The 21,109-nt window shown below is 49.1% G+C and overlaps 1 protein-coding gene across 2 annotated transcripts; it reads right to left on the bottom strand.

The window, feature by feature from the left end:
- Positions 1-3,069: 3,069 nt before the first annotated feature.
- LOC146343521 (uncharacterized) lies at positions 3,070-15,881 on the bottom strand. Of its 2 annotated transcripts, none has more exons than XR_014792554.1 (3): positions 15,795-15,881; positions 12,400-12,476; positions 3,070-4,465 (listed from the first exon to the last, which is right to left on the bottom strand). XR_014792554.1 is itself a non-coding variant. In XM_084860167.1 (3 exons), exons 1-3 carry the CDS (start codon positions 15,582-15,584, stop codon positions 4,434-4,436), a joined length of 312 nt encoding a protein of 103 aa, XP_084716293.1. In that variant the 5' UTR covers positions 15,585-15,854; the 3' UTR covers positions 3,855-4,433. The 2 variants fall into 2 exon arrangements, 1 of the variants encoding a protein (XP_084716293.1); XM_084860167.1 differs by having other exon boundaries at positions 3,855-4,465; positions 15,382-15,854.
- Between the last annotated feature and the right edge of the window lie 5,228 nt (positions 15,882-21,109).

The following is a 21,109-nucleotide window of genomic DNA, read 5'->3' as shown; positions in this document are numbered from 1 at the left end:
TCTTGAATGAAACGGATTATCTAGATCCATTTCAATTGGGCTTCAGGCCTGGTTTTGGAACGGAAACTGCCTTGGTCGCCCTGTGGGATGACCTCTGCCGGGAGAGGGACAGGGGGAGTGCGACCCTGTTGATTCTCCTGGACCTCTCAGCGGCTTTCGACACCATCGACCATGGTATCCTTCTGGATAGGTTGTCTGGGTTGGGAGTTGGAGGCACTGCACTACAGTGGTTCCGCTCCTACTTGGATGGCCGATTCCAGAAGGTGGTGCTGGGGGATTATTGCTCTGTGCCATGGCAATTGTGCCATGGGGTTCCACAGGGCTCTATTCTATCCCCCATGCTGTTTAACATCTACATGAAACCGCTGGGGGAGGTTATCCGGAGGTGTGGGCTGAGGTGCCATCAATATGCAGATGACACCCCGCTCTACCTCTCTTTCTCATCAAAACCAGGTGAGGCAGTGGCTGTTCTGAACCAGTGCCTGGGCACGGTAATGGACTGGATGAGGGCCAATAAACTGAAACTCAATCCAGACAAGACGGAGGTACTGTTAGTGGGTGGTTCGTCTGCCCGGCTAGGTGATATTCAACCTGTTCTGGAGGGGGTTGCACTCCCCCTAAAGGATCAGGTTCGTAGTTTGGGGGTGCTCTTGGATCCAGAACTGTCACTTGAGGCACAGGTGAACTCAGTGGCACGGAGCACTTTTTATCAGCTTAGGCTGGTATACCAACTACGCCCTTATCTGGACAGAGATAGCCTAGCTACAGTTATCCATGCTCTGATAACTTCTCGTCTGGATTACTGCAATGCGTTATACGTGGGGCTGCCTTTGAAAACGGTCCGGAAACTTCAGCTGGTCCAAAATAGGGCAGCAAGATTGTTAACAGGGACTGGCCTGCGAGCTCATATTACGCCAGTACTTTTCCAGCTGCACTGGCTGCCAGTCCATTTCCGGGCCCGATTCAAAGTGCTGGTGTTAACATTCAAAGCCCTTAACGGCTTGGGGCCAGGTTACCTGAAGGATCGCCTCCTCCCATATGTGCCTGCCCGGACCTTAAGATCATCAGCAGCAGCCCTTCTCCGTGAGCCCCTGCCAAAGGAAGTGAGGCGGGTGGCTACTAGGAGGAGGGCTTTTTCTGTTGTGGCACCCCGGCTCTGGAATGAGCTCCCTAGTGAGGTTCGCCTGGCGCCTACATTGTACTCCTTTCGGCGCCAGGTGAAGACCTTTTTATTTTCCCAGGCATTTTAGCTTTCTAAATTTTTATCTTTGCTGTTTTAAATCTGTATTTTAAACTCCTGTACTGCTGCTAGGTTTTATTGTGGTTGTATTGTTATATTGTGGTTTTAATGTTCTATATATTTTAAATTGTTTTATTGTGTGTTGTTTGGTTTTAGTTTTTGTGAACCGCCCAGAGAGCTTTGGCTATTGGGCGGTATAGAAATAAATAAATAAATAAATAAAATCAGAATGGCTGGCCGTGCTGGCTGGATATGATGGGAGTTGTAGTCCCACGCACCTGGAAGGCACCGAGTTTCGGAAGACTGAGCGAAGAGCAGCTGGTCGGCCACTGTGTGAACAGAATGCTGGGCTAGATGGACCCCGAAGGGCTCTTCTGATGTTCTTATATTCTTATGCGCATGAACTCATAGGAGGCAAATCTCACCTCCACCGTGAACTCACGAGGTTGTCTTCAGCACGCCTTTCTCTTACATAACAACAGCTCCCCTTTTGCAATACAGGGATGACAATACTGGCCTACCTCACATGGTTGCTGAAAGTATTACAAGGCAACGTATGGGAAGCACTTGGAACACTCTACAGCACTACATTATTCATAATGACAATAATAGTATTCATAAGCCATAATTTTATGTGTTGCAAAATAATACACAGCAATACACACTTACTTGGGAGTCAGCCTTATTGAACACAGTGAGACTTACCTCCAAGTAAACAGGCACAGAAGACATCCCAAACTCACCTACTAGGCAGTAAACTCATTGGACTCTGTGGGACTTTCTTCTGAGTAAACTCGTTTTGGATTGCACTATTGGCATGTATGTGCAAGTTGCATTTTTGCAGCACTGGTCACCGCCTAGAAGTGACTGCCAGTCACTTCCACATTAGGCTATAGGGAGAGTGCCATTACACCCTCCATACACACTTCCAAAGTGTTGGGGTTGAGCAACAGAAGATGACACAAAATAAAATAATTTGGGGTGAACAATCCAGGGGGGAGGGAGCAATTTCTCTTCAAATGGAGCTCACTTTGTGAGCAAAGTGAGCTCTGTTGTAGCATAAAGCTACAACAATTCAGAGATGTTCTCTTCAGCCTCTCTGGAGAGCAGCTGGTGTGTAGCTCCCATGACCTAAATGGATTCCCAGATGTGGTTCTTAGGATCATTTAGGGGATTAATAATGCATCATGCCCCGGCTGCAAGACCACTTAGCAAAAACTCTCCCTCCCCACTCTTCCTTGTGAGCAGCAGAGGAAAAGCAGACATATACATATGCACATAGAAGCTGAGCTCCCATACACCACTTTTGCTCCTCTATCATCATCTGCCACAAAAGACACAATCCATTGAGAGCTGCTCCTCCTTCAGCCCCATCAAAATGAATGGAGCTGCATGGTAAGAGCACGACCATTCTAAGTGCCACATCTCCTCTAGGCTACATTATGGTCTTGCACTCTTCATGGAGCTGCCCTTCAAAAGCATCCAGAAGTTTCCCATTGGTTCAAAATATGGCTGCAGTCAGTCAGAACGTATTATGCTGATCCCAGGCCAGCAGCTTCACTGGGTGCCAATTTGTTTCCAGGCTTGATTTTTCCAGTGCTGGTGCTGACCTTGAAAGCCCTAGAAAGCCTGAGAGCAGAGTATTTTAACAGTCCTCTTCCACCCTGTGAGTGTGCCTCACGCTGCTGCTCTTCTGCTTCAGACCCCCACCATCATCATCAGAAACATGGCAGATGAGTCCCTGTGTCAGGGCCTTTTCTTCTGTGGCCTCCAAGATTTGGAACACTCTCTCCTGTGAGGCCTACCATCCCCTTCATTGCTCAATTTTAGATGGCCAGAGAAGTCTTTATTTTTTTCAAAGCACATTTGCAGAGCACCGTTTTTACCTTAATATACTTTTATCCTGTTGTTGCCTTTCAGATGTGTATAGTTTTTATGCATCAGGAGTGGGGAGCCTGTTTCAGTCCGAGAAGTTCTCAAGGGCCACATTCTAGTGTTGGGCGGGGTGAAGGGGTGGGGCCAAAAATGCCAGCATATTGCCGCTTAAAGCTCTTCTTCCCAGTAGCAAAACCTCAGCAGAGGCATTTTAGCCTGTTAGAATGGAGGAAAAACTGCTCAAAAGTCAGGCAACCACCAAACATTTGTTGGTTGAGGAAGGGAGAGGAGCCATCTGGAAACTCCGGAGGGCCGGATTGGCATGCCAGGAGGGCCAGATTGGGACCCTGGGCCTGTGGTTCCCCACCCCTGTTTTAGACTGTTTTTGTGAAGTCTTGATAATTTCTTTATGAACAATTGTGTATTTTAATCTTGACTGTAAACTGCCTTGAAGTTGTTGTTTTTAATAAAAAGCCAGGATACAGATCTTGAAAATAATTTTTTAAAAACATAATAAATTATTGTGTTCAGCTGTTAGAAGCTGTACTGAACAGGTCTTGGGTTACTGTATGGGGAGGGGGGTGTCCCCCCTAGGCAGATAAGAGAGGTGCATTAGCACTGATCCTCCAGCCGTAATCAACAGGAAGCTGAACAGGACTTACTTGTGAGGAAATGTTACAAGAGGATCTTGGCCACGAGGAAGGAAATTGCAAGATTAAGCAGTGCTATATTAAGTGTTGTGTGTATAGATACTCAATTTAATCCCACTTCTAGGTAATTATAGACAAACAACAACCAAAGTTTATGTCACAATAAATGTGTTAGCCTTTACAGATGCACAAAACCCTTCAACAGATCAACATGGGGCATCTCTACACCAGCCTAAAATTCTGCATTTCAAACAGGGCTTTCTGCTTCCGTTTTAAATGCAGGATCACAACAACTTCCTTTTTCACCCGCTTCCTTCTCCGCCTTTCTCCCTCCTTTTTCCCGTATCTGAGTCTTCCATCTCTTTCTTTGATCTCGCTCCTCTTCTTGTCGCGTTTCCTCTTTTCACGGAGGGAACTCAACCGGAACACAAGTGGGCTAATTTGATAGCTCATTATCTGCGGTCTATTTAAAAATGGAACAAATGGCATTTAGTGCAGGAGACGCCTTGGAGGGTCATGGCGTCATGTAAATAGCTCGCAAACTTCCGTGAGGGAGTCATCTCAATCACAGGACAAAAGCTCCGTCTGAAGAAAGCCACAGGATTGCATCCTAAAGGGGCTTCCAGATGGATGGCTTGTAGCTTTGCACATCAAAAGGCACTGTGCAGCTATTCCATCTTTGTCAACATAACATATTTTTCTGGTAAGAAAAAAGACAATAGAGGTGGTGAGAAAAGAGGAGAGGGTTACAAGTGGAAGCACCCTAAATCAGGTGTGAACAAGACAAACCTCTCTTCCCCCTACCCACCGCCCCACTCTTTTGTTTTTCTTACAATTTCTTAATTCATTTAAATGTATGCAAATATAAAGTTATCCTTTGCTTTGCATTATGGCTGTGACAAAAAGAGAAGGAATAGAAATGATTATGTTAAAAAAAGTTTTTCCATTCTTTCCCTAGCCCCGAATCTAAAACCAAATATTAATCCCAAAGAGCTAACTCAAACATGCTGCTGCACCAGTGGTATGGTCCTCTCCACAACTATGCCAGCTCCGTTTGAAAAATCCCCCAGATCAAATTCTCCCTGTATGTAGAAAGCTAGCACTTCAGGGCAAAAACACCAGAGTCCTGTAATACCTTACTTGGGAAAGGCTGTCATAAGCTATTGTGGACTAGAGTCTACTTCATCAGATAGTGTTGAAGTGTTATCCTCAGCCCAAGATTATAGACTCCCCTGGATGTATAACCCCCATGCTTCTGATGGAATGAGCTCTAGTTTATGAAAGCTGTGCCATAATATATTAGTTTGGCTTTAAGGCACTACAGGACACTTTGTTGTTTTTGCTGCAAGAGACTTTACATGACTAGCCTTCTGGAAACATCAGGATAAAGGAATCCAGCATTGGCTTTCACCCTGATATACTAGCTTTCCACATGCAGAAATGCTGGCATGCAGAAGCATTCAAACAAGCAATCCCCACATGCCTTCTGAGGTGGTACAGTAACATGAGAGGTCCGAGTGACTTTGGAAATGGCATATTGGCACACAGGCTCTTAGATCAAATCTGTGACTCTTTTCAGGCCCATTAGGGGGAAATCTCCCCTCAAGTTTATTAACTCACTTTCTGCCCCTGCCTCAGGGTGGCTGGCAAATGCTCACGATCAGCACGGCCCACTGGATTTTCCACTTCGGAGCGAAGAGCTCAGCCCTTGGCAGGCGGCCGTGGCAGTACAGCAATCTGCTCCTCGCCATACGTGCCCCCCCCCCCCTTTGGTGTCCGTTAGCTTTTTCTTCAACCTGCGCAGATGGTAAGAAGCCTGCAGGTGCCTAAGGCTTAAACTGAAGGTGCTTCATATGTTGTGATTGTCGTTGTTATCAAGGGTATCCATCCTGGGCCGGATCTACACCTCTGTCATATTGATATGATCCCATCATGGTCACCCTCTGGTACACTGACACCTTGTAGCACACACAATGACATTTGTTGTGGTATTTTGGATAATGCAGAATAAAAGGTGAGACATGACGCTGGAAAAGCGGTATCCGGAATGCACCACATGCCCCAATGGTTATCGGTGCACTTCAATCCCGAGCAAAAGCACTAGTACAGAGTGAGCCCAGGAGGTCCCCCACTCACTGGGTGAAGCAGCATATCCCATGTTTTCAGGGGCGGGGGGTGTCTATCAAGCCCCAGGTGCAGCACTTTGCCCAAGGAACTCTGCCTCCCGTGTGAAAGAAAAAATGGGGGTACCTTGTGTGCAGAAACTGGTCAGAAGCTCTGGCATAGCACCTGGGATGTGCGCATGGGTTTTTTCCGTAGCAGCAATGACGACACCTTTGATGGAGGAGTATCGCGTTCAGCCCCCTTTCAGCCAGAGGGCCAAATCCCATTTTGGAGAAGCCCTCAGGGGCCGCATTCCAGTGGCGGGCAAAGGGGCTGGAGGCCAAAAAGGTGGGCCCAACATTACAAAAAATGCCAGCATATTTTAACAGTGGCCAGCAGCAAATCATCGGGGGGGGGGGGCGCATTTCAAGCTTTTAGGAAGGGGAGGGACCTGCAAATGCTGGGAAACCACCCAACCATGGGCAGTTGGGGGAAAGGGGGTGAGGCCAGAGGAAAGGAGCCTTAGGGTGTTTCTACATTAAGCAAAACCCCCGCAAAACCCCACATCCTCTCCGGAGCGTCCTGATTTCTGCTTCTTTGTGGAATTAGGAAGGGCTTCTTTACACAGCAGCCATGTGGTTTGAACTGAGGGCAGGCCTCCCTCCCTCCCTGGCATGTGTTCCTGTATTCATAGCGTAAATTCTGCTGTACTGTTTTCTAGCAGCCCCCAGGAAACCTCCGACTTACTTCTAAGTAGACATAAAATGTAAGATTGTGCCATAAGTCCGCAACCCTTGGCACACTTACATGGTAGTAAACCCCATTGAACTCAATGGGACTTACTTCTAAGCAGACAAAAGATCACCCTGTAAGTCTGCAACCCTCAGCACACTTACTTGGGAGTAAGCCCCACTGAATGTAATAGGGTGCTCTGAAACAACAGAGGACATTGCTTCTGAGCTTGGTGGGGTGGGGGATCAGATGTGTCTCCCTTCCTTGCAGGGAGGCATTTCACCCTCTTCTCCCTCCAAGTGAGCAATGCAGAGGCAGGAGACCTAACCGGCAGGTGATTCTTGCCCTCGCTCCTGTCAAATCTGCTTGGGTCTCCTTCCCTGCAACCCCGCTTCCATCCTCAATGCCTTTGACATCCTGACAGCACCCCCAACAACTGAAAACAAGCGCCCACAGCAGGCAGACACAGCGGTTTCTCCCGCTATTGGAGAATTTCACGGGGAGGTCATGATGCCCCTGTTCTTTGGGCTGGAAAAAATACCACATTTTTTTGCATTTGGGGAAAACATGAGATAGGCTAGAAGAAATGGCAGGAGACACCCTGGAGGGTAATGGCATCATCTAAAGAGCCTGCAAACTTCTGAGAGCATGGCAGGATAAAAGCTCCGTGTGGGGAACCCCTTGGGACCCCAGGCAGGCCAGTACTGTCCCCCTCTGCCACCCTGGGTCTAAGGTTCAACACCCCTGCTTGAATGGCAGCAATGATGTGAAAAGCAGGTAGAGGGGTCTCTGGTTTCCATGGGCTGAGATCCTAGAGACGGGCAAGAAAAAGGGGACATGGAAGAAGCGGGAGCAGAAACGAGGTCTGGGAGGGGAGGAGGTCATCCCAGGAAAAGAAGAAGTGATGGACCCAGCCAGGAACTGCGGAGGTGAGCAAGACAGACATTCTCATATTGACTTCAATGAACCAACTCACTCCTGAGCGGAGACCTCTGGCCGTCTTGTGAATCTGGATCAGCCTTCCCCAACCTGGTTCCTTCCAGATGTGTTGGACTGCAACTACCATTGGAGTTGGCCATACTGGCTGGGAGTGATGGGAGTTGCAGTCCAACACATCTGGAAGGAACCAGGTTGGGGAAGGCTGATCTCGATGTTCAAGACATGGATTTCTCTGAGACATGACGCCCCTTCCTCCTGGAGCCCCAGCCAGGCCAGCCCCGCCCCCCAGTCACTTTTCATCCCAACGGGGTGATGCATTCACCCCGCTCAGCCTGCCCTCAGCAATCAGCACCCCTGGTTCATGTCAAAACTACATCTGAAGTTGGCAAAATAGGCATCAGTATAAATTGCCTGTCTTGTGCAAGTCAAGGCAACACTTTCCTGATGGCTTCTGGTTTTCAAATGAAGGTCTTTTTTGGTTTGTTTAACATGGATCCTGAGAGGCTGGGCCTATAATTTGCAAAGACATTTTTGGGGTGGCGGTGGGGGTCTAAAGAAATCATTGTCACTAACAAATGGATGGTATTATTAATCCTGAATAAAAGCCCAGCTGCGTGGCAGTTTGGGCATTCACTTTGCATAAAATGAGGCTTTTCCCATGGACCAAATAAATAAATAAATCCCTATCCTAGGCAACCCTGAAATAATCTCAATTATGGGAGCACAGACCATTTTTAATTACTTGCTTCTTTTGCTGTGGCCTCCCTGCCAGCTCCAATTAGCTAATTGACTTACATTTGCAAACTGACTCAATAATGGCGTCCACTGGTATACAATGAGCCCTCCCCAAAAAACATTTGAACAGAGAAATAATAATTATGCTTTAAAAAAAGAAGCAGGCAACAAAGGGCTGATAAAAAAATAGTGAGCCAGTCAAATGCATATTTCCATGAGGTCTGGTGCCATGCCATGCCAAGGGATCTTTGAAATGCTAACTTCTGCGCATATATTTCCTACAGCCACAGACGCACACTGATGCATCAATTAAAAATCTATCCGTTTTTGCTGGCACAGCACGTCCCATACCCCCAATGCTAAAATGTTCAGGATTTCAAAATTCAATCCCCACTAGTAGCAACATTGGGAGAGAGGACCCACGTCCCTCAGACAGCGCTTAGCCAGCTACAGAAGTTAGGATTGGCAAGGAGGGTTCAGGTATCTGACACAAATCCAGCACTTAACAGTTGCCTGCCCACGTACACACTGTCCCCATTAACAATAAGTTAAGCAAGGTTTCTGCCTGCAGGCTCACCATCTAATTGACTCAAGACGCAAAGACTTTGTAGCGATGGCTAGCCAAGGAAAGCCTGAGGAAAGTCTTTTAAATGCAATTTTTCTCCAGTGGGAGAAAAGGACAGGAATGGGTGTGAGGCTGAAATCAGGAGGCATGAAAAGAATGAGATGGAGATGAAAGGCTGGGCTGAACAAGAGAACCAAGTGATTTAGAATGAGGAGGGTGAAGCAATTTCCAATGGCATCTGAAAAGTTAAGAGGAAGTCTGTGAAGTGGACAAAAAGAGGAGTGGATGCATGGAATGACAATGAATATACTTATTTGTGCATTTACATAGAAGCCCAGCTAGAACGTATGCCACAGGTTAGGAAAGGTTGCACCAAGTCCAAGAGGCATGGTTAATGAGCAGGATGCTATTAAAGAAAAGAGGGCTTCCTCCAGAAAATGGAAGTCTTGCCCAAGTAAGGAAAACAGAAGGCAGCACAAGCTGGCACAAAGGCGATGCAAGCGGACAATAAGAGTTGCAAAGAAGCACTTTGAAGAACATATCGCTAACAACATCAAGGCTGACAATAAAGAATTCTTTAAATATATCAGAAGCAGAAAACCAGCTAGGGAGGCAGTTGGACCATTGGATGACAATGCAGTTAAAGGAGAACTGAAGGAGGACAAGGAGATTGCAGAGAAGCTGAATGAATTATTTTCATCTGTCTTTGCTGCAGGAGACATAGGACAGATACCTGTGCCTGAACTCAGGATGGGAGTCTGAGGAACTGAGGCAAACAGAGGTGACAAAAGATTACATTCTCAATCTCACTGATAAATTGAAAGCAAATAAATCACTGGGTTCTCAAAGAACTCAAATATGAAATTGCTGATCTTCTAACCAAAATATGCAACATGTCCCTAAGATCAGTCTCTATACCAGAGGACTGGAAGGTGGCCAATGAGCCAGTGTGGTGTAGTGGCTACAGTGCTGGACTGGGAGTCAGGAGATCTGGGTTCTAGTCCCCACTCGGCCATGGAAGCTCACTGGGTGACTTTGGGCCAGTCACAGACTCTCAGCCTAACCTACCTCACAGGGTTGTTGTTGTGAGGATAAAATGGAGAGGAGGAGAATTATGTACACCGCCTTGAGTTCCTTAGAGGAAAAAAGGTGGAATATAAATGTAATAAATAAATAAATAAAATGTAACCCCAATTTTCGAAAAGGGATCCAGGGGGGATCTGGGAAATTACAGACTGGTTAGCTTAACATCTGTTCTGGGTAAATTAGTTGAAGGCATTTGTAAAGATAAAATTAATAGGCATATAGAAAGACAAGCCCTACTGAAAAAGAATCAACACAGCTCCCACAAAGGTAAGTCCTGTCTCACTAACTTTTTAGAGTTCTTTGAGAGTGTCAATGAACATGTAGACAGGGGTGATCCGGTAGACGTTGTTTACGTGGACTTCCAAAAGGCTTTAGACAGAGTCCCTCACCAAAGAGTCCTGAAAAAACTTAGCAGTCATGGAATAAGAGGTCAGGTCTTCTTATGGATCAGTAACTGCTTAAGAAAGCAGAGAGGAAGAATAAATGGAAAATTCTGCCAATGGAGGGAAGTAAATAGTGGGGTCCCACAGGGACCTGCATTAGGACCAATGCTTTTCAACCTGTTCATAAATGATCTGGGATTAGGAGTGAGCAGTGAAGTGGCCAAGTTTGCGGATGACACCAAATTATTTAGGGTGGTTAAAACAAAAAGGTATTGTGAAGAGCTTCAAGATGATCTCTCCAACCTGGGAGAATGGGCATGTAAATGGCAAATATGGTTCAACGTAAGCAAATGTAACGTGATGCACGTTGGGGCAAAAAATCCCAACTTCAAGTATAGCCTGATGGGACCTGAAATAGCAGTGACTGACCAGGAAAGAGATCTTGGGGCCGTGGTGGACAGCTCAATGAAGATGTCAACCCAGTGTGCAGCCGCTGTAAAAAACGGCAAACTCCATGTTAGGCATAATTAGAAAAGGGATTGAGAATAAAACTGCCAACATCATACTGCCCCTATACAAATCTATGGTGCAGCCACACCTGGAATACTGTGTACAGTTCCAGTCACCACACCTAAAAAAAGACATCGTAGAGCTGGAAAAAGAGCAGAGAAGGGCAACTAAAATGATCAGGTGGCTGGAGCATCTCCCCTACGAGAGAAGGTTACAACAGCTGGGATTGTTAAGCTTCAAAAAAAGGAAGGTAAAGGGAGACATGATAGAGGTCTACAAAATGATGCATGCTGTGGAGCATGTGGGCAGGGAGACATTTTTTTCCCCTCTCTCAAAATACTAGAACCCAAAGGGGTCCTCCCATGAAGCTGATCGGTGGACGATTCAGGCGAGATAAAAGGAAGGACTTCTTCACCCAGCACATAGTTAAACTACGGAATTTGCTACCACAGCATGTCGTGACAGTCACCAATTTGAATGGCTTTAAAAGGGGGCTTGACAAATTCCTGGAGGGAAAGGCTATCAATGGCTACTAGTCTTGATGGCCATGTGCTACCTCCAGTACCAGAGGCAGTGAGCCTGTGTACACCAGTTGCTGGGGAACATGGGCGGGAGAGTACTGTTGAGCTCATATCCTGCTTGTGGGTTCCTGGTCAACAGCTGGTCAGCCACTGTGTGAACAGAATACTGGACTAGGTGGACCCTTGGTCTGATCCAGCACGGCTCTTCTTATGTTCTTACATACCTCCAGTCTCCCAATGCATTTGAGGTAGTTTACAACCCCAGTCAATGGCTTACCATCTAATAGACACGACAGAAAAGGAAGGAGGGATGGGCAGGGAAAAGGAAAATCACTTTAGCCCATTCAGGCACCTACTCTCACAGAACATATGTGGCAGCATTCATACTAGGATCCCAAAGTGGAAAACCACTAAGATGAGCATGAGTGGTTAACATAAGAAACTATGAGGTGGTGAACAAGAGTTTTGGCAGTATCAGGAGAGAGTCGTGATGCAGCATGACTTTGAAAAATACTAGCCCATATAAGAAGAGAATGAGGAAGGAGAAAATGCAGCACCCAAACTGCAAACTTTAGTGGATTGCCAGTGAGTGAATAAGAGGGACACTGTCAAGCCAGAGAGAAAAGGAAGAAGGAAGGATGCAGACAGGGAAAAATCCCCAAAGCAACCAGCTGGGATGCTTTCTGCACATGTGGGTAGGATCCTGGCAGGACAGCGTTTGAGACTCTGCCTGGCCCCCAGCAGAAGACAGCAGAGCCAGCCAACCCAGAGCAAGGCATGTGCGAACAAGAGGCCTGCCTTAGTACAGCAGTGTGTGTGTGTGTGTGTGTGTGTGTCCTGCCAGGCTGTCCGTGTTACAGAAAGCTGCAAATGACAACTTGCATACATTTGAAATTGGGCAGACATTTCAGGATGGGGACTTTGGACCTCTGAACATTTTAGAATTTGCAAGAAACGTCCTCTAAGGCACTCTGGATGTGTTGAACTGCAATTCCCATCACCCCCAGACCCACCCATGTCCACGCTGGCGAGGGGTGATGGGAGATGTAGGCCAACACACCTGGAGGGGAGTAGATCGGGGGAGGCTGCTCCAGAGGCCCTGGAACCATCTCCCAATGAGCTGGAGCTGCTTGAACTCTAGAGATAAACAGAGAGAAGGGGAAATTAGTATTTATTCAGCACCATCAATAACATGACATTTTACAGAGCAACATAAGCAAAACCACACAGGTCTCTGACCCCATGGAGTTTACAATTCTATTTCTTTAGTACATTTCTAATCCGCCCAATAACTAATGTTCTCTGGGTGGATTACAAGAGTTAAAAATTAAACTACCTACCATATAACAGTTAAAATATAAAATAGAATACAAATATTTAAAAGAATGAAATACATTATATGCAAAACAATAAACAGACCAGAATCAATAGAACAGCCATACTAACCTAGAACTAGGATTCTAAAATATTTGGGAGAAAAGAATGGCCTTTGCCTGGCATCAGACAGATAACAATGTAGGTGCCAGGCAAACCTCTCTGGGGAATTTATTCCACAAGTGGGGTGCCACCACTGAGAAAGCCCTCTCTCTTGTAGCCAACTGCCTATCTTCCTTCAGCAGGGGCAACCAGTGGAGGGCCTCTGAAGATGACCTAAGGCTCCGAGCAGGTATACGTGGGAGGAGACATGACTTTATCTAAATATCTAAATTTAAACAAATCTAAATTTTGCGAGAGGTGGACACAACAATGGTGGAGTCAGGGAGAGAAGGAAGAGGCTATCCCTTTGGAAGCGAGATTCTCAAGCAAATCCTTCTATTTGAATTCCCTGCAACAAAGTGGATTCTTCGGATGAGGATATTTTCGGCCTATCCAGTTGTGCACCAAGTTGCTGCGCAACTTCCTCCAAGTTGGAGGAAGGCTCCTCAAAATGCCAGCTGCTCGACTTGATTTTTCTCCCTGTGCTCCGATTCCTACTTTTGGACCATGGTCCATGCCCCGCCTGACATGGCACTGACTTCAGCTGCAGCCCCACTTCTTCTACCTGTCGCAGTCCTCTGTTCCCTTACTGGTCCCTTTAATGCACCCCATCATGCCTGTCTACGCAGGGAGCCTTCCCTAGCCTGTTGCCCTCCAGGTCTCCAGCACAACAACTTCCAGCATTCCCCATCCAGCTGGCTGGGGGATACTGGGTGTTGCAGCCCAACACACCTGGAGGGCCCCAGGCTGGAGAATTCTGCCGTAGGGCACGCAACGCAGGAGCAAAGGAGGGTCACGAGCAATGACATCGCGGCACGCAGTCCAGAGGGCAGGACAAAGCAGCAGCACCTGTGAGCCTCGTGCAGCCTTAATAACATCTAGACACTTCATTTTCTTTTGCTGTCTGCTGATTTGATTTTATGACGCTGTCTCATTGGTGTTTGCGTGTTGTTTGGTATCTATTGTTTTTATTGTTAGGACTCTACTTTGATTTGTTCATTGATTTACATTTTTGTTTGGCAGACCACCTTGAGTATGATCTACCATAGAAATGCAGGACACAGATGTCGAAATAAGTAGGTGTCTTTATTTTGAGTTGCGTTGATCTATTTATTTCATTCCCTTTCTACACTGCCCAGTAGCCAAAGCTCTCTGAGCGGTTCACAAAAATTACCCCACCTTTCTACCCAAAAGCAGCACTCACGGAATTTGTTGCGCCTGGGCCTACAACGTAGTTCAGTAGCTCAAGAGGAGAGCAGTCCTCTCACTCACTTTGGGGCGAACCTTCCTCATGAGCAGTGCTGGCTCCAGGTTTTGGGGGGCCCCTGGGCGAGACATCCTCCATGGGCCCCTCCTTCCATGAGTCTCCCTTCCCACCAGCATTGTCGCCGCTCCTCCTGCCCCTGCTCCCCTTTCTCATCATGGATGCCGCTTACTTGCTTGGCAGGCCGAGAGCCAGGGAGCAAGCAGGCAGCGGCATGTCAGCCTCCTGCTGCTGACCACCACCCTTGTCTGGGCAGGGCGAGAGGCAGGCGAACAAGGAGGCTGCCACGAGGAAGAGGAGGAGCCGCTCCAGGGGCTCTCGGCAGTGGGCCCCTGCTGGGGCGTGGGCCCTCGGCAGGTGCCCAAACAGGCCTACCCTCAGCGCCAGCCCTGAAGTTCATGAGCATCGGCAATGCCCTGCACTGAAATCTAGTGACACACGCGCACGAAGACACTGTAACATGGTGCAGTGCTGTATGTCCGAAGCGGGAGTGGCTTGGGACATGGCGATGGCGGCAGCAGAGACGAGCGGGACGGTCTTGTTGGGGTTCCTGAACCCTAGCACGTGCTCCTCCACGTGGCTGCTTGGGTGCATGGAGGGGACGCTTATGGGCCACTGCTAGACACCCCCGTAGCATTGGGCCCACCTGGCCTGCCCCCAGGCCACTCTGGAGGCCATGTGGGGGAAAGCCCACAGCACCACTACGTCCCGTCCCATCCCATCCCACCCATCCCCACTGCCACTTACCCCAGGAACTCCCCCCACACAGCCTAGATCAGGGGCGACAGACCCCTTTTGGCCCAAGGGGTGAATTCCATTTTGGGGAAGCTTTCTGGGGCCGCATCCCAGCGGTGGGCGGGGCAACGGTGAAGGGGCGGGGCCGAGGGCAAGACGGGGCGGGGCCCAAAGGCCAGCCTCTTGTCGCTTCAAGCCCCCGCTGCCGGGAGCTCAGCCTCTAGGGAGGCATTTCGAGCTTTTAGAACAGGGGGAAGACGCAGGAAAGCGGGGCGCCCACCAAGCGAGCGGCGGGCGAGGGGGAAAGCGCTATGGCTGCGGGTGGGGAGTGGCCCTCTGGGGAACCCGGCGGGCTGGATGTGGCCCATGGGCCGGAGGCTGAACACCCCTCGCCTGGATCGCCGGACATTCCGGGGTGCTGCAGGAGGGGCAGGCGCCGCAAAGGCTGTGACGTCTCCACGGTGACTTCATCGGCAGGATCCCCCACCGGGGAAGGCCCAACGGGGCGCTCAGGTGGGGTTGCCAGTGTCCGACTTCGAAACATACTCCCCCCCGACACACACACACCTGGGGCCAGAAGGTGGGGGCCAGGTGGGCAGAAGCAGGAGAGGCCCTGGGGGGTGGGGGGCCAAGCCGGGAGCATCAGAGGAGTTGCGGGAGCTGCAGCAGCGCGTGGGGCTTGCTGGCTTCGGGGGCCCGCATGCTGCTTCCTTGGCAAAGCGCTGGGCCCCGCGGGCAGCGGAGCTCTGGGAAGCACAGGACGATGGCATCGGAACCGGAGGCAGCAGCTGACTTCCTGGGCAGCAGCAAGGCTTTCTCCCGGTCTGGAACCCCCTCCCAAACTGAAATCCCTGAATTCCCAGGTCCAGGCGTCTCCCCCGCCTCCACTACACGGCCTCAGCACATCGCAACTCCAATGGGACCCACATCCTGTTCCACGTGGGAGCCCGCCCAGCCGGAGCCCCCCCAATAACACTCACAGCTTTGGAGGACCCCCGCCCCCCGTCACAGGAATCTGCCATTTCGTCTGCCTCTCCGTCTCCTTCCCCCCTCCCACCCCGACAAGTGTGGATTGGCTCCCTGCTGACTCCCCTTTGCGCAGCCTGTCATCACCCAGGGCAGCACATTTCCCCCTCCTTCTCTCTCTCCCTCACCAGCCCCGTTGCACGCCCACCCACACGAACACACGTGCTGCTCTGCCTCTTCATTAGCTTCCTTGACATCACACCTAAACATTCGAGGGTCTTGCCCACCACATGTTGAGCCATGCAGCAAATGCCCCGTGGGCGGGGGGGTCATCACGTCTGGGGCACCATCAGCCCACCCCAGCCTCCTCAAGCCGGAGAGTCACATTCAATTGCTGTTTCTCTTATCTGAGGTGACAAGGAACCACGTGGCAAAGATCAGCGCCTGATGCCTCTGAGCAGGAAAGCGGCAGGACCAACAATGCACAGCAGGAAAGAGGCCTTCTCTGCTTCTCACTGGTCCGTCCGTCTGTCCATCCCTCCTTCCTCACGCCCTCTCTGGTTCCTTGTGCCATCCACTCCACAGAGATGAAGGTCACACAGAGTCTGGCTTTGAGGGGTGGGGGACCTGAGTGTGACGTGAACCCTGCAAGATACATGGAAGGCAGCAAGGGGATCTTTCTTCCTCATTTGCTCACGAGAGGCCTTGTGCTTAAGACAAAATACCAATGTCGGGTTTTCTTCCTGCTCACTCATCTCCATATTCTGGGGAGAGGAAGACATTTCCCCAGATCAGCCTGGCTAGTAAACCCAGGTTTGTTTTCAGCTTCCTTTCAGTCGCCTTTCTGTACAACTTGGCTCACTTGCTTGAGTCACCTGGAGCAAGCCGCAGGGTGGTTTCCACAGCCAGTTATCCTCCAGCCAAACTCACATCAGCGTCTCATTTACTGACACCAGGAGTGCCAGACTTCAGGCCCAGGGACAGATCCAGCCCTCCTGGGGTCCCGATCTGGAGTTCCCCAGATGGCCACGCCCCCTCCCCTGATCCCTCCCCCTTTCCCCCAACCACGGATTGCGTGGTGGTTTCCTGGCTTTCATGCAGTTCCCGCCACCCCTTCTGAAAGGTTGAAATGCCTCTCTGAAGGTTTTGTTACTGGCATTCAGAGCTTTAAGCTAAAGCAGGTGGATATCCTTGACATTTGGGGCCTTGCACCCTTTGCCCTGCCCACCACTGGAATGCAGCCCCTGAAAGCTATTCCGCAATGCAGTCCGGCCCCTGGCTGGAAGAGGTTCTGCACCCCTGGTTCACATATCAAGGAGGCGAAGGCAGGGGCAATGTCAGTGGCAGCGGGAACAGGGGACGGGTGCAGCAACCCAACCCCTGGTCCCGGGAAGTTGCGCACCCCTGAATCCTAAATGCCAAGGAAGCCAGCTTTCTTGTTTCAGAGCCCTTGATTTTGCTTATGTAAATGTATGCAAATATAATCAATCCATTAATCAGTTATTGAACTAAAACTCAAGTGATGAATCCGTTTCCTTAACTGAGTGACTGCGCTAGCCCAGAGCATGGAGTGCATCTTCCTTGCTTCTGCTCTCTGCCCGGGATTTTCATCGATGTGCCCTATATTATTTATTACATTTATCATTATTATTTATTACATTTCTATACCACCCCACAGCCGAAGTTCTCTGGGCGGTTTACAGAGATCATATGGGCTTATAATGCGGGCTGGCAGGGAGGACTGGCAACTGGAAATCGCTGCCAGGAGGTGGAAGGCTGGGCTGGCGTGCTTCCAGCTCCTCCACGCCCCCTGAGGCTATTTGGTGGACCCCCAGCATAGTTATCACCGATTTACAGGCCATGGAGACACAGAGGCAGGGAGATTCTGCCCGCCACAGCACTGTTAAGGGCACAGAGCCTGCATCACGACCATTTGTACCACCAGTCCCTGTGCCAGATAAATCAACTCACCACATGAAAGCTACAGCCAGATGGCAGCTGTGTGATTCTTCTTTGCCACTCTTCCTGCTGCATATAGAATAAGAGAGCCCTTAATCCAGTACGGGTGATGATTTTTCATGTGTTCCATGCATGTGGGAACCCTTTGACACAAGTGCTGGAATATCACACACTAGCTGAATCTCTCTAGAGGGCAGCTTCATCCATCTCCACATGGACACCATCCAAACCTGTTTCCTCATGCTGTCGGCATAACACTGGTACTGTGCTTGCTGGATCCGTGACAGCCAGGGACTTGCCTGGTTTTGGTCCTCACCAAACAAGTTGGAGAGGAGAGGACCAAAGATTGTGCTAAATGCAGAAAGCACACTGTACGGGGGAAGGGGAAGGGTTAGTGTGACTGGGGATGATTGGAGTTGTAGTCCAACCCATCTGGAGGACACCCGGTTGAGGAAGGCTACATGCTCACACGCCCATACCAAAATGTCCCAATCCAGCATCCCACAGTACCTCCTTTTTGAAATTTCAGCACCTTGTTCCTCCGCTCCCCTCTTCCCTGGGACTCCAACTCATGCAGCTGCCAGGGCCCAAGAGCTAGTCAAGCTGTCAGCTCATGGCCAGACCAAAACCTGGTCCAGCAACTTGTGGGATTTTAACTCCAATGGCAGAGTCTCAATAGGGCCACATAACTGGTGAGCTGGGAAGTGTTCAGAGCACAACCTGGTTCAGGTGATAAAAGACAAGCAGCAGTCCTCTCTCCAAATCAGCACGGTGGGGTTGCGATTCATTCGTCTTCTGCGGGTGCTGTCACTTGAACACCATGTTCATCCTCTGTAGACCACTCCTCCAAATTACCCATCCTGCACTCCTCAAGACCCCATCCCAACATCCAGAAACATGGAGATATGTCAGTCCAGTATCCTTCCTTTCTAACTCCATCCACAAAGCCCATTACGAAGATCAGTCTCATCACCTGTGTTCCCTTCAAGGCTAGAGGATTGTATCATTAGACCTTCTGGTTTCAAAGGCCCATTGTCAGGGCAAAGCTAGCAGAGATGAGGCCGAAATGCAACATTCAGCTTTGCAGAAGAGGTCCTCCATTTAGCTGCCTGCAAGCAAGTGGCTGAAGTCCTGGGCTGCTTCCAGACAGAGGGGTCTTAGCACTAACCGCCGGAAGGCCTTGTGCAGCTATTCTGCCTTTTTTCCTTAACTGATTTTCAGTGGTAAGAATAGACAGAAGCAGCAGTGGGGGGCAAATGGAAGGGTTACGAGTGGAAGACATCGTCCTCTGGACCCTGCCGTAAAATTCCACGAATGAGCCAGGGTGATGGTGCCATAAAAACCTTGTCTGAAAGCACCCCAGGACTTGGGGTCGGTGTCCATTCGTCCAGTTTGTGGCATCATCCACCATTCACACCGACGGCCATAGAAGTGGGGGAAGCATTTCCATTGTCTGGAAGCATCTTCCTTGGTGGCTTCTCAGAAAAGTTTCGCTCTCCCAGCCTGAATCTGCTCTAATTTCAGCTCCGGAACAACGCAGTGATGAACAAAACAAACGACATAACCAGAAAGGAGCAAAACTGGGATCCAGAGCACCTGATCGATGGCGTGAATCCAAATTCAAGTCCCAAACGATTTCTGAATATTTTCTGTACTACCTAAAAACTTAGCTAAAGCAAACGATTTTTTAACAAACCCTTGCCCCCACCAAATGGTCCAAGGCCATTCCCCTTGGCTTCCCAGATTCTGGAACAGGCATTTCTCTCACTTTAATCAAGCTTGCCTGCCCCATCTCTTTCCACCCGAATGCGATGCGCTTTGCTTGGATGGCATGGCTCTTCTTGCAGCTTGCTCAGAGTGGGCGGCGCCAGCCACAGTATTTGGGTCACCCAGCACCACTTAGCGGCATCTGCAGGGAACCCCCAGGATTATTTTTTTTTTTGCACTTTGGTAGGCCTCTTCATTGTTTGCAAAAAAATACATAAACCGTGACTTGCTATTGGGCTTGCCAATACCAGAGGGCCTCCGACCATCCAGATTTGTGTATATTCACAACTATATGCATACAGCGTGTGTACATACGATATATTCTTATGTGCACATGCACACACACTCATACTCACAGAGCTTGCTTCATGTGCATCTCTGTTAAAGATTAGAATTAATTGTCTACTGACTGAAGTCTGCACCTTTCAAGTGAATCAATAGGGGGGCGAAAAATAGGAGTGTACATTTTTTGTATTTTAAATATTTTATATTACCTTTTAACATGTTGCATTTTAGGGTAACTTTGATTAGTCATGCCTTTCCAGTGACACTGGACCCCACAGCCCAAAGATATGAGGCCCACCCGCCCACCAACCCCAATGCTGTCCCAGTCCATGCATCTAAAAGGAATGGTGATGTCCGTACCTCTGGTGGCCCATAGAGCCAGTGGGAGAGTCCCAAGGGAAAAATGACCCTTTCTCCTGGACACCTCCCTCCCAAGCATTCCAGTATGCAGACACCATGGATATGTCTTCATTCTCTGTTGTATGTTCTTCATCACCATGAAGCGAATAGAGGGCCTACTTGTTTCTAGTGTCCACACTGTTTTTTGGCAGCAGCATCCATTTCCAAATGGAAGACCTTCAGGGAGGAATCCAGGGTCTTGTGCTAAGATGACTTATCCAAGAAGTGCCCAGGGCCTTTGCTAATGTGTGTCAATAGCTTCCACAGCAGAGATGAGTTACAGGGATTCAGAGATGAGACATTTCCACCAAAGTCCAAGGTTCTTCCTAAAAAGGCAGACATGGAAAGGATTCAGAGACTTAAAGGTGCCAGGATTATAATGGGTCCAGAGTGAAATCCTATGAGCACAGACTGAAGGGACTAGCTAGGTTTACTGTAGATGGGGGGAGGGGGGAAGAGATCAAGTGGAGATATGGTGGCAGATGTCAAATACTGAAAAACTCTGCAAGAAGAAAGCTGGAGACAGACAATGAGAGATGAAGACAATCTGAGAGAGGGATTGCTGCTGTTGTGTGGGAGGGGTGTATACCCTCATCCTATTTTCTGCCTTGACAAGTATAATTTGTATTGTTTCCTAAACCTCTTTGACCAGAAGCAACAATGAGGGTTAGGAAATCTGTGTGTGGGCACACCGCGGGAAGCGATGCTTCTGTCCAAGAGCTTTCAGCTCTCATATGAACTGTTGGTCTATCTCTAGTCGAAATTCCAGAGGAGTAGCTATGCTAGTCTGTTGCAGCAAAAGCAACAAGCATTCTGTGGCACCTTAAAGACTGATCTATTTATAATTCCAAAGAGGGTCCTTGTTGGCCAGACCCTCCTTCACTGGGTGCACGAAGTGGGCTAGAAATTTGGTACCTAT

Source organism: Heloderma suspectum, chromosome 5, assembly GCF_057233095.1.
Source record: "Heloderma suspectum isolate Gila_16-S chromosome 5, 16-S_ref, whole genome shotgun sequence".
Classification (NCBI taxonomy): domain Eukaryota; kingdom Metazoa; phylum Chordata; class Lepidosauria; order Squamata; family Helodermatidae; genus Heloderma; species Heloderma suspectum.
This window is presented reverse-complemented; position numbering and strand designations above follow the sequence as displayed.

Coding starts and splice junctions, on each gene's coding strand:
- LOC146343521 (XM_084860167.1), bottom strand. CDS start 15,584: ATGCCATCGTCCTGTGCTTCCCAGAGCTCCGCTGCCCGCGGGGCCCAG. Junction 12,477..15,381: donor CCCCCACCTTCTGGCCCCAG/GTGTGTGTGTGT, acceptor GTTTATCTCTAG/AGTTCAAGCAGCTCCAGCTC. Junction 4,466..12,399: donor CCCGATCTACTCCCCTCCAG/GTGTGTTGGCCT, acceptor TTTTCTTACCAG/AAAAATATGTTATGTTGACA.